Source organism: Cladophialophora immunda, assembly GCF_000835495.1.
Source record: "Cladophialophora immunda strain CBS 83496 unplaced genomic scaffold supercont1.1, whole genome shotgun sequence".
Lineage (NCBI taxonomy): Eukaryota > Fungi > Ascomycota > Eurotiomycetes > Chaetothyriales > Herpotrichiellaceae > Cladophialophora > Cladophialophora immunda.
In genome coordinates, this window is record NW_015622541.1 from 7,295,133 (window position 1) to 7,307,508 (window position 12,376).

General features: G+C 51.4%; 1 protein-coding gene across 1 annotated transcript; it reads left to right on the forward strand.

Annotated features, from left to right (window-relative positions):
- Positions 1-11,775: 11,775 nt before the first annotated feature.
- PV07_02138 (uncharacterized protein) lies at positions 11,776-12,099 on the forward strand (the record flags this gene model as incomplete). Its single annotated transcript, XM_016388729.1, has 1 exon — positions 11,776-12,099. The coding sequence occupies one exon, from the start codon at positions 11,776-11,778 to the stop codon at positions 12,097-12,099; it is 324 nt and encodes a 107-aa protein (XP_016255657.1).
- Positions 12,100-12,376: the final 277 nt, after the last annotated feature.

The following is a 12,376-nucleotide window of genomic DNA, read 5'->3' on the forward strand; positions in this document are numbered from 1 at the left end:
GACACAATGGCTTCGAACACATCCCACCCACCCTTCCGTTTCGACGGCGAAGTCGCCATCGTTTCTGGCGCAGGTTCGCGCATGGCTGGTAAGACCACTTACTCAGCCTGAACCTCCTTCCATCATCTTTGGCTGAACACCCATTCAGGTGAAATTGGCAACGGGCGTGCGACGGCCATTCTACTCGCTCGGCAAGGCGCCAAAGTCGCCCTTCTGGACATCAACGTCTCGTGGGCCGAGGAGACCAAGCGCATGATCGACGCGGAGGGTGGCATTTCAGCCGTCATCCGCACGGACGTCACAGATGAATCATCATGCAAGGACGCTGTGGCCAAGACGGTCGAGCTCTTCGGCAAGGTGACCATCCTAGTCAACATCGTCGGCGTCGGCGGCGCCATGGGAGATGCCACGACGGTGGACCTTGCGGCTTGGGACCGCGACATGCGCATCAATGTCACCAGCATGGTCCTGATGGCGCGATATGTGGTCCCCGAGATGCGTAAGGTCGGCCGGGGCGCCATTGTCAATTTGTCCTCGGTGTCCGGCTTGCAGGGCGGCAATCCGAGCCTGTTGTACCCTACAAGCAAGGGTGCCACTGTTCAGATGACGAGGGCGATGGCCGCGCAACATGGGACGGAGAACATTAGAGTCAACTGTGTGTGTCCCGGCATGGTGTTCACTCCGGTCAGTTTCTGCCTTGCCCTTACTCAGTTCTTGTATCTCGTTTCTCTCTTCCTTGGTTTATCTGCCCAGTGATCTCTCGGTATTGCTCGAGACATTCTGTCACAGAACCCTGTCCCAGCGACGATGCTAACTCGCCGGCATTGAAAGATGGTAAGGAGCCGTGGTATCTCCGACGACTTGAGGCAGGCCAGGATAAACCAAAACATGTTGAAACAAGAGGGCACTGCCTGGGATGTGGGATACGGTAATCCTTTGTTCTCCTGCATTCTGCGGTGCCTGATGCTGACGGTTCTTCGGTAGCTATTCTGTTCTTGTGTAGCAAGGAGGCCAAATGGATCACTGGGCTGATCATGCCAGTCGATGGTGGCACTACAGCAGGGAAATCAGTTGCGGATAGGCCCGCGCTGGCGGCCGATGTGTTGGCGGAGCAGATGACAGGCATACCGAACAAGGCAGGGCAGTAGGTCCCTCATGAAAGGTTGTGCGCCGTGGGAATCCGATAAAGATCGGCTTTTCGATCAAAGGCCCAGAGCCACCAACGAAAGATATCAGCTCCAGTGCTGGAGAGATGTCACCCCGAAGAGGTCCTCCGAGAATGGCTTCGGCGGCCCGTTGTTGCGATGTAAAGGCATAGTTCGTCACAGTGCTTTGGATATAGCCAGTGGATAGTCAGCCGATCTTGGAACCCTAAGAACTATAGGTCGAATGAACCAAATGAACGACTGGTATCTTTGAGCGCGTGTTTATCTGCGACGGCAATGATAGTTGGATATAGAATTTGATGCTGTCTGTCTCAACGATGATCCATGATGGCCATGCCTCTGCACGCAGAAACCTGGTCATTGCAAAGTTGCAAGAAAACTTTTCGCGGCTTGCGATTTGCTGCCGATGTTTTCATATTACGTGCATGTTAATCTACAAGGACTGGGAGACAGAATGGCTGACATGGCCATAGCTAACATATTTCTATCTGGTGTTCGTTTTGTGTTTCGACGAGGCGATCTCAGCCTGATGCTGCGTTGCCTTGCAGAGCACAAACCTCCGCATTTTTGAATTTGGTCCCCTTGCTATTGACACAGGTGCTATAGTGAACTGGTGTACTGGTATACCACGAAGTCCTTTCCCTTGGTTGCCCTTTTTGCCGTCTCCTCATATACTTCCTTTGCCCGGTCGCCCAGTGGCGTTTGGGCCCTTGCGTCTTTCGCCGCCGTCATCGCCAACCGCAGGTCTTTTTACATCAGATTGAGAGCAAAGCAGCCGCCGTAGTCACGGTTGGATGGTGCCGTATCGAGGATCCTAAGGAAAGGATGATCGATCTCGGTAGCCCAGCTCTTGCCTGTGGCAGTTTTCATTAGGCTCGTCAGAGCCTTCGGGTTCATTCCCCATTGGATGGCGGCGTTGAAAATTTAGGAGGCGGCAATTGTGTTCAATGCAGTCAGCGTGGTTTTCGATACCGTATCGATAAGCCCGATACAATACCTGGTATGAATTGTATAGTATCAGTATTATAATAATACTCTTGGTATCTCGTAACTAGTGCTAATCCAGAACTAGCTTATCTATATCTAGACTAGCGTGTAAGTACTCTCTGAATTCTTGTCCCCACTTAATGGCCTACTCTCTAAGTTTAGCCCCCTAAACTAAAGTATTATGATACTACTAATACTAGCGATACTAGTAATACCAGCTAATACTAGCATTACTATGATACCTTTTGATACCCGGGGTATCGAAAACCACCCTGCGCAGACTTAGCAAGAGAACGAAGAGCAGCGAGGAAAACTTACTTTTCGGCTGCACCAAGACCTCCAGCGCCTCTCCATCCTAGCAAAACCTTGGACAGAGGCGTCAGGGAAAGTAGAAAGCCCACTAGGGCCTTGAGAATTCGATCGGACGCTGAAAGGCTGAGCGGAGTGCCCAGTCCAACTTACAATGGGGTTGGATTTCCGAAGGTCGATCTAAAGTTTGTTCGAGACTCGATTTTTGGGAGACAAATAGATCTCGAATAGCTCAGCAGTGATGGTGAGCCCGCAAGCAGAATGGATTCTTTGCAGAGCATCATCCACGTTGTGGTGGTCGTGATGAAGGTTATAGTCCTTCTCATAAATCGCGCCTTTCAGAGCCTTGTGATACAGGGAGTTCGACGTCGGAATCTCGACATGAGGACTTTCCATTTCCATCTTTGGACCTGAGCGTGGCCCTGAGCCTCGCCGCTTCAACCTGAGCTGCTCCTGCAGGTGACTGAGCATGATGTATGTGTGCCTACGAGGTACATCTGGGCCAGGAGGCCCTGTTCCCGGCACCCGCCTGTATTTGCCGATTTATCGCCTCGGTCAAGTCTAGCCATAACTTGGCAACCGATCCTAGTTGACGTAATGGGCACAAAAGTTCCCTTTCTCTACATTGTACTCCCCTCCCCTTGCAGTTCCGCATCCCCACGAGGACGTCGAGTCAAGTGCTTCATTGCTCAGGCATGTTGGCGCATACGCTGCTATTTTGATGGCAAGGTAGATTTATGTAGACGGGGTTGACGAAGAGCCGACAACCTAGCCTTTTTTTTTTAAACAAGGGCGGCCACTTTCACTCCATGACACAGCTTCTAGGTGTTGGACGCAACAAGCAGTTACAACAACGTCAATGTTCACCAGTTGTTGGTGTTGTCAGCTCGTGCTCTGAGACAAGCCAGGCATCCGGATGCCTCCTTATTGGCAGGAGGCAGCAACAACAACGACGTTGCAACGCTGTCGATTTTGCCTATATAAACCCAGATAGATGTCCTCAGATAGAGAGCTCCCGCGAGAGCATCAATCAGACTCATTCGGGCAACAAAGGTCTGCTCGCAACAGCGAATCTTCAAAAAGGGTCTCTCAATTGTCTTCATAAAGGAAGCACTATCACGAGCAGCACTGCGGCAACTCACTCAGCAGCGGCGGTGCAGGCCTTGTAGGCACTATCGGCGACGATGTTTGTGAAGAAATGTCGGAACCTTTCGCAACTTTGATCCATCTCTAAGTTCCTTGATCACTCTGAAACTTATCCAGGTACTTGAAAGATGAAATGGAAGATCAGGAGCCTTGTACCACATACTGGAAATATCAAAACTACCTAGCTATCTGCTATATTGAACTGCTCGTGCAAATTCAGGGGCATCAAACACTGAAATAAGAGAATGCCGTATCAGCAAGGTTGAAAAGGCACTCCATACTTGTTTACCTAGTAGCTGTTCTCTGGAATTTATGTTTATGTGTGTATGTGGTACGGGGGCTCAAAAAGGGGCTCAAGATGAGGAAACAATACTAATCTGCACTTCAAGACAATTTCAACCATCACCTCATGACATCAAGGCGTTTTGGAAACAAAACCTTAGACCTTTTTGAAGTCGTTTTCGTTCGAGATTGGGACTGGCGCAGCCGGCACAAGCGTCGCCACACTAAGATGCGGCCAGCTCAATTTGCCAAAGTCAAGCGTGACGTTCTGCGAGTACTGAAGCTGCGTATAGCGAACCTTTGCGTCGGACGCCGTGGTGTTCTTGTCCAGTCGAATCTGGAAGGAGGGTTTCCTCACACCTGGCGTAGCTGGGGGCGACACCACTGGCCAGATAATGTTCTCGGGCTTGTCCTTGAGGGTTGGATCGGCATTGATCCGTGGCAAGCTGGCCTTATCGAATACCGGAATCTTGATAGTGTCTTCAACAGTCGAAATCCAGTATTGGCAGGTGACTCGAACCGCATTGGCGTTGGCCGTGGAGGTCCCAGCAGTTTTCGAAACGTGAGTCACTTGAGTAATGACCCCGTTTACTGGGACTTCTTTTTCCCGCTCGGCAAGTTGTGCAATGTTACCTGTGCCGCCGCCCCAAAGCTTAAGTTTTGGCTGCGTGTCCACGGTGAAGGTGACATGCTCGATAATATTGATCTTGCTATTGTTCAAGTCGAGATAATTGTTCGGGTTGTGGAACTGGTCTTTTGTAATCGTTCCTTCTTTTCTGAACGAAGCGAAGTTCAATGGGAGTCGATCTTTGGTGACGTCCTTGTTGAAATCTAGTTGAGGGAACGTATCTCCTTTGAGGGCTTCATTGATTGGATCTTTAGCGTTCAAGGGGAAAGGGAATATTGTGGCCACGTTCAGGCCACTGAAGACAGGCTTTCCGGGAATCGGGTTCTTAGGCTCTTCACACTGAGCATTGATCGTTGTTCCGTGAGGAATTGAAGCCATCCTGGTGATGGTTGGGCCAAGAATAGGTTGTGCTACCTTCTTATTGAAATTTGTGTCGGTGAATGGCCTCAATTCTGGTGTACGCATGAACAAGCCTTGTTCGAAGTGGATACTAGTGCCTTTGTCGAGCGGTAGATCCGGGATTCCTGTACCATCGTTGGCAATGTCCGAGACTTCCTGGGTATAGGGAATGCCACGAAGATTTACGTCCTCTTGAAGACCGAATCCGCGATTGGGGACATCTTTAAGGACCGTCCAGTCGAGAAAAGTCATGGTTTCATGAGTGAAGTTTAGTTCGAGAAGGTTGTCGCTTGAATTTTGACCATTGATCCCGTTCTGTGGACGGAGAATTGTGTTGAAGCCATTGCCTTGGAATTTCCCGACAAGTTTCTCTAGGCCCAAGCCTAATTTTCCGGGTTGGGCACCATTCGGCTTTGGATCTGCAGCAGCTTTTCTTGACGTTTCCAGCTTAAATGAAAATTTTGGCTGATCTGGGTGGAGGATCGAACGGTCGTCTTGTATGCCAAGTTCATTCCGGAGGCGCTGACGGAAATCATGTCCAACAGTCGCCTCGGCCGTGGCATCGATAGCTTGCAAGCTAAAGGAATCAGGAATGACGAGTGTTCGAATTGGATGCGCCTGAGCAACAAGAGGACCTTCGTCAGCCATGTTGACAAGTGGGTACCGTTGGGGCTAATGAATAAAAGCTTTGATTTGAGATAATGATCTGAAGACCAAGCTCTCAAGGCGAGGGCGAAAAGTGACGCTTATAAGTAGTCGAGAGTTGTCCATAAGCCATCACAAAGGAAAGTTGAGCCATGACATAGGCAGTTGCACCTGAACGTGACTGTAGATGGAGCTGAGAGCTTCTATGTATACTACAATGCCTCGATACCAGGACTACGCGAGGAATCGAGTGTAATGCGTTTCGTATGATTGGAGAGATAAGCCTACCTGATCCTGTGCCACGTCCATCATGTTCTGAAAGTGCTTTCGGAAGTCCACCTGGTCAACTCAGCTATCCCCGCAAGGACGCAAGCACACACCACCGAACGACCGTGATAAGACCCTTCTAGGCTCTTTTGGAGCTTCACATGCAGCGATGATATGTTTTTGGTCGCCATGGTTGATAATCATTGGACGACTACTGTGATACAGAGTTTTGAGGGGGGAATCCGGGCGCATGCGGCTGAAGCCAAGCCGAACGAGCTGAACAGCAGTACTCTCGTCTCGGTCCAGCACTTTCACGCCAAGGTAAAATGCCATGCTCATCGATGGTTATTACATTTTCGGTATGCAGGTTTGCGCAAGCCACCCTCTTCAGCTGGTGCACGGAAACGCCACCTCGTGAATCTATCGCTAGCCTCATGATTTTACGTAGCTAGGTAGTTCTTTTCGGGGAGAAAGGGGACAGCTATACGATTAAAAGGGGGGGGGGGGTAACTCCGTAGTATGTTGCGGTTGGAAGTGTGCTGCAGTGGGTGATGTCTTCCCCTTATGGTTGGGAAAGTGAGTGGGGACTCGATCCTGATATGCTGCCAACAAACTAACAGACCTTGCTCACCTTTTGCCAACTTTGAGCTTTGAAGAATGACAGGAACTTGAGGTAGATACTAGGTAGATACTAGCATGAAAGAAGTGTGGCTCAGGTTGGCTGAGAGTGCGGGGGACTCAGAAGCTGCATTTGCCATTCCACCATCATGGCAATCGAGTTTTCGAGTGGATCTTTACCCGATGCAAGCTGCGGGTCTGGCTGCACGCACCTCAAACTGATTTGTGCACAAGAAACAACCGAAGCGCGAAGCTTTCGGGGAGCCATCCTGCGTCTGCACTTTGAGCCCTGCAGTATGCATGTTGTCACTTCTACAATATCAGGTAATAATTGCCCTTCGCAGCTTCGTGGCTGGCTGAGGCAAGAGCCTAGACTCAACAGATATGCGAGCTTGCTGCGAGGGCTCACCGTTGGCAGGTAGTCTGTCACCTTGCTTTCGCTTTGAATGCGGCTAGATGGAGTTGACGAGCACATAGACCTGAAAGCACTGCATAGCTGCAAAGTGGGGGAGAGCCGACGGGGCTCGAACAGCCTGAATGAAGGTTGAGGTTGGGATGAGACCTACATGTTTACTTCGCAGCACGTCCCGACCTCTTCAGCTATGCTCTTATGCCAGCCATCTTTGCCTCTACCACAAAACCTGCCTGAAATTCCTCTCTTTCTCCCAATCTTGGTCGAGAGAGCTTCATTCTAACCATTATCACAAGACATCTACTCTCACCGAAAGCAAAAATGGCGAGAGAAGAACAGGGGCGGTGGACAGAGGTTTTCGACCCAGGATTCAACGGCGTCGTCGTTCATGCCAGCCTGCTGCCTAATGGCAAAGTCCTCTACTGGGGCCGGCGTCGGAATCCCAAGGCTATCCCTCCAGAGACGCTGGACCAGAAGTTCACTGACGCCTTTCTCTGGACTCCCCCAGCCTGGGAGGCTCCTCAATGGGATGCCCGCAACAAGAAGTTCGGCGACAGCAAATCCACTCCAATCATCACTGGTAAGAGCGATCCGGCCAACAGGGGCCGCGGCTGGGACCTTTCGAAAAAGGCCCTCAAGCCTGTCCCAGATCCACCACTTGGCCCACTCAATTTGGATGGTCAAAAGCCAGTGAACCTCTTCTGCTCTGGCCACTGCTTTCTGCCAGACGGCAACCTGCTCGTCGCCGGCGGACATATCGAAGACAGCTTAGGTCTCAACCAGGCCTGTGTTTACGATTACAAAGCCAATGAATTCAGGCCCCTGGCCGAGATGAACAATGGCCGCTGGTATCCCTCGGTTCTGCCCCTTCCCGATGGTCGCGTTCTTGTTATCTCCGGTTCCTACGGTTTCAAGGACCAAAAGGGAAACAAAACGGTCATCAACAACCACATCCCGCAGATCTGGTCTCCCGATGACACAACTGGGTGGACAGAGGTGGCAGCATTCCCCGACCAACAGAGTTTTCCCCTGTATCCCCGAGTCCACCTTGACCCAAGTGGCCGTCGAGTTTTCATGGCGGGGCCATTGGCGGACTCATGGTTCCTTGAGCTCAAGGATGACAATGGTAACGATATCAAAACTCCAGTAGTAGTTGATGGCAAGACTCATTCCGTTCTCGGAAAATGGACACCTGCAGGAATTCGGCGTAACGAGGGGCCAAGAGACTACGCCCCCTCGGTCATGTACGACAGTGGTCAGATCCTGTACATCGGAGGCGGAACCGGCGACGGGGGACCCACCAAAGTGGCCGAATACATTGATTTGAACGCCAAGTCGCCGGCGTGGAAGTCGTCATTGATGGCAAACCCCCGCAGACAGTTCAATGCAACGGTGCTGCCTGATGGCACCGTGCTGGTGACCGGCGGCACCAAAGCCGAGGGATTCAATGATCTGGGGTTAGACAAAAATGGCGTCAATAACCCCGTGCACGAAGCCGAGCTATGGAATCCCGTCGATCAAAAATTCAAGAAGATGGCTAAAGAGAACTCGGATCGCTGCTACCACTCCATCGCACTGCTGCTGCCCGATGGCCGGGTCCTTTCAGCCGGGGGTGGTGAATACGGCGACGCTGATCCTAGCGATAATCCGCCAAAGCCCCAAAGGAACCAGACGGACGGGCAATTGTTTGAGCCACCTTACCTGTTCAAAGGACCCCGACCAACCATCGTGAGCGCGCCGAAGGAGATAAATTACGGCACGCCATTCCCAGTCACTGTCGGTTCCAGCGACTCAATTGAAAAGATCAGCTTGGTGCGTCTTGGTTCGGTCACACATTGTCGCAACATGAACCAATCACTTATGTTCTTAAAACCCTTCACGCCGGCCAAACCGACCATCATGGTGCCTGCTCCTGCCAACAAAAACCTCGCCCCTCCGGGTCATTATATGCTTTTTGTCTTGAATACGGACGGCGTACCGTCCGTGGCCTCTTTTGTCCGCCTTGCACCGGCACCAGCGCAAGCCAAGACATCCACAATCTCGAAGCACGTAGCGGATATTGTGCCGCACGCAACCGTGGCAAGACAGGTTCAGCCTACCCTTTTGGACCATGACCTAAAGATCATCGCCGAACAGGCTCGACCTCCCGTTGTCGTAGGCCTCACGCCTATTTGTCCCTACGGCCTCGGAGGTTGCTGGGCTGGAGCTCAAGAGGCACTACAGCGACTGAGCGATATCGACGTCGTCCGCCCTGTGCCGGACCAGAATGACGCCGTCGCTTTCGTCTACCTGCAGCAAGACATATTCCCTGACATTGACGTGTGGCGGAGCGAGTTTGAGAAGGTCTCGAACAAGGGCTACAACATACGCGGCATCGAGATGACGGTCTCCGGTGTGGTGACCAGAGAGCAGTCTGGCGCCAGTGAGAAGTTGACGTTTGGTAGCACTTCGACTCGGCCACAACTAACCCTCGTACCATTCCAGGAAACCAGCCAACTTAAATGGGACATCACAACAGGGGCCCCCAGGCCAGTGGTCAACGCTGAGACTGAGGCATACAAACGGCTCTCGGCGACGCTGGCAGACTCTCCGACCGGGGTGACGGTGCAGGTGACTGGGACGCTGCAGAAGCATGGCAAGGACGAGTTTTCTCTCGATGTCCGAGATTTCGAAGTCCAGAAGGACGCTGCTTCCTAGCTTGATAACAACACACAAGCACCCGATGACAGATTTGTAGATAGTCTGGCATTTCCTCCGCGGTGGTACTACTTGCTCCCAGTATCGATGTTGCTATCAAAGGCAACTTTCGCGTCACCTATACCGCTTTTAGTTATCTAGGGAATAGAGAAGAAGGGGGAAGCTGGTGCTTCCTCTACCGAGGTAGTACATGTATTCAGACCATCTTGTTTCCTGTGACCGCATTGCTTGAACTTGTCTGTCTCCCTATTTGTCCGTCGAAGATTGAGCTTAAGTGCGTACTGTATGATTGGGCAACGCCTCGAACTGCTTTCCAGACATGACGGGGCCTGAGCAAAAGCGGCGCGCGGTCACGTGGGACCAGAGAGAGGCGGGCTGTGACTCAATGGAGGAACATGATGAATTCTACAGGGTCCTGGGGCCCATCTGACTATATACTCCGTACCTTCGAGTAATTAACAAAGGGGTCTCGGCGCTAGTAACAGGCCTTCGGCCGAAGACTAGCGCGAACGGTCATTACATTATCTTGGGAGCCTCGTCAGTCACAAGGCGTCGAGATTCCGACGAGGAAACAGGCAGGTTCGACGTCGGAATCTCGACCTGGGCACTTTCAATTTGGACCTTTGGGGCCTGAGCACGACCTGAGCACGACCTGAGGCTCGCCGCTCAAGTCCGGCACCTGACTTACTGATATCGTGTCAATTCGGCCCGATCAACGGATCAATCGTGCCCATATCTGGGCCATGGCCCTGTTACCGGCAACCCGCTAATTGATCTCAGTATCTGTTCCCTGCGCGTGACTTAGCAAACCACTTTCAGTTCCTATTTCTGGTAACACATACGCGTCCCATCCCTACGACGGAATGCTCCAGGATTTCTAGCCAATGGCCTAACGGGCGTTCGGAGTGTTTACCCAACCTGTCTCGAGCCCGTTCAGCCGCTCTAAAGGAGTTAGTTAGAGATTTTCAGCTTGAAGCAAAACTGCCGTGAGGGCAAACGTACTTTGGTACCGCATGCGATCTAAGTGAATCTTCGACCGGGCACTTCGAGACGTGCACTTGTTGCGAAAGAGGCTGCGAAGAAGACTAGGTTTTAGGTAATGATGTCTCTCGGTGTCTCAGCCCGCCGTAGCCGAGAACTATAGCAATATAAAATGCGAGACGAATGTTCAACAGCGAACTTGAAACACAAAGCAGCTGTCATGAACGGGGTTCTGACAAGCATCTAAGCTAAGAGGTCAAAGTTTCTGTCATGAAATGACAGGATTCTCAGTCTTTTTGGGCAATCCTCAAGGGATTGTGGACCTCTTCCTGATAAAAGGTATGTATAGGCCTAATGTAACGGTGTTAGACCCCGAGGTCACTCTTCTTAAATCACCACCAGCGACCGATTGCCTATTTTAGCTCTATATCAGAGTTTCAGCCTCGCGATTCAGCCTCGGCGACCCTAGCAAAGTTTTCGCCGCAACTGCAACGCTGTCAAGGTTGCAATCGGCGCGCATTCCGCATTGGGGTCGATCGGCGTACGCCGGCATGGAGGATCTGGCAGTGGATTATATAGATGACTCCCTGCTTTTCCGTGAATCGAGGAACACAGACAGAAATGACAGATACTTGCAAATTGGTGCAGTGCTCTACAAACGGCATTGAACCCGACGGAGGAGCATATCGGCTGGTCCAACCACACAGCACTATTTCACTTTAAGGGAGCTAAGATCATTGGTTCCTATCTTCCGAATGGTACCACACTGAGAGATCTGCATTGACCAACTGGGATCGAGGACATAGAGCGTGCTCGCAACGTAGCTGGCACAGCAATGAGCATGCTTTATATTATTGGTATATAGAGCAGATCTCGCAACGGTTAGAGTAAGAAGATGAGGTCTGCCCCGATACACCATAGTATCTACTGTTAAAGTGCTTTGCTAAGTGGCCCCCTGTCTTACAAGCTACACAGGATTTTGAGCCTCGGGTTTCACGAATAGCATTTGAGTGGACACGTACCACGAGAGTGTTCATGCGAACATGGTTGTACCGACTGAATTCTGCCCGTGTAGAAGGTCTCTTAGGAGTGTCCGCTAGCTAAATGCTGATGTCTTCCTTCCCCGTTTCAGATGTACGCGAATTGTTGGTCGTTTCGGCTCGTTGCTGTTTGAAAGGATCTCTACCGCCCGGACTCACCCCCCGCCTGTCGCCGCGACTTCATTCGATCCTGTCTTAATGGCTGAGTTTGCGAGCGCCGTCGTGGGCCTCGCAACGGCGGCAGCACATGTGGGCGGCAATCTCTACGTCCTTATTCATACGCTCAAAGACGCCCCGAACGAATTCCTCACTTTGTCAGACGAATTAAACGACTATAGAAAAATGCTGGCCAGGCTCCGGGACCTGGCGCAATCCAAAGACATGGCGGCTATCGAGACCGATGACTTCGACGCGGCAAGGAAACGAGGCGGAGAGATTGTGAAGGAGATTGAAGTTCTAATAGCTAACGTCCAGAAAGGACGGGATGCTGGGAATGGGGACAGCAGAGTTGACAGGCTTTGATGGCTCCGCCACGTCAAACAAGCGAAGAAGCTGCATAAGAAGCTACGAGCCCACAAAGGAACTGTCTGCAACATCATTATCATGGAAATTTTGTGTGTCATCCCCAAGTCTTTTTACAGTTAACTTCCCAGTCGGGTTGAAATCTAGAAGCATCAAAGAGGGTCAGCACACTGCTAATTGTTGTGAGTGTCGCAGGCAATGCAGCTCTAGAAGTGGTCTCTGTATCTCTCGTCTGGAAGAGAGGCTTGACGTTGTCGCACGACACCAAGTCTCGCTG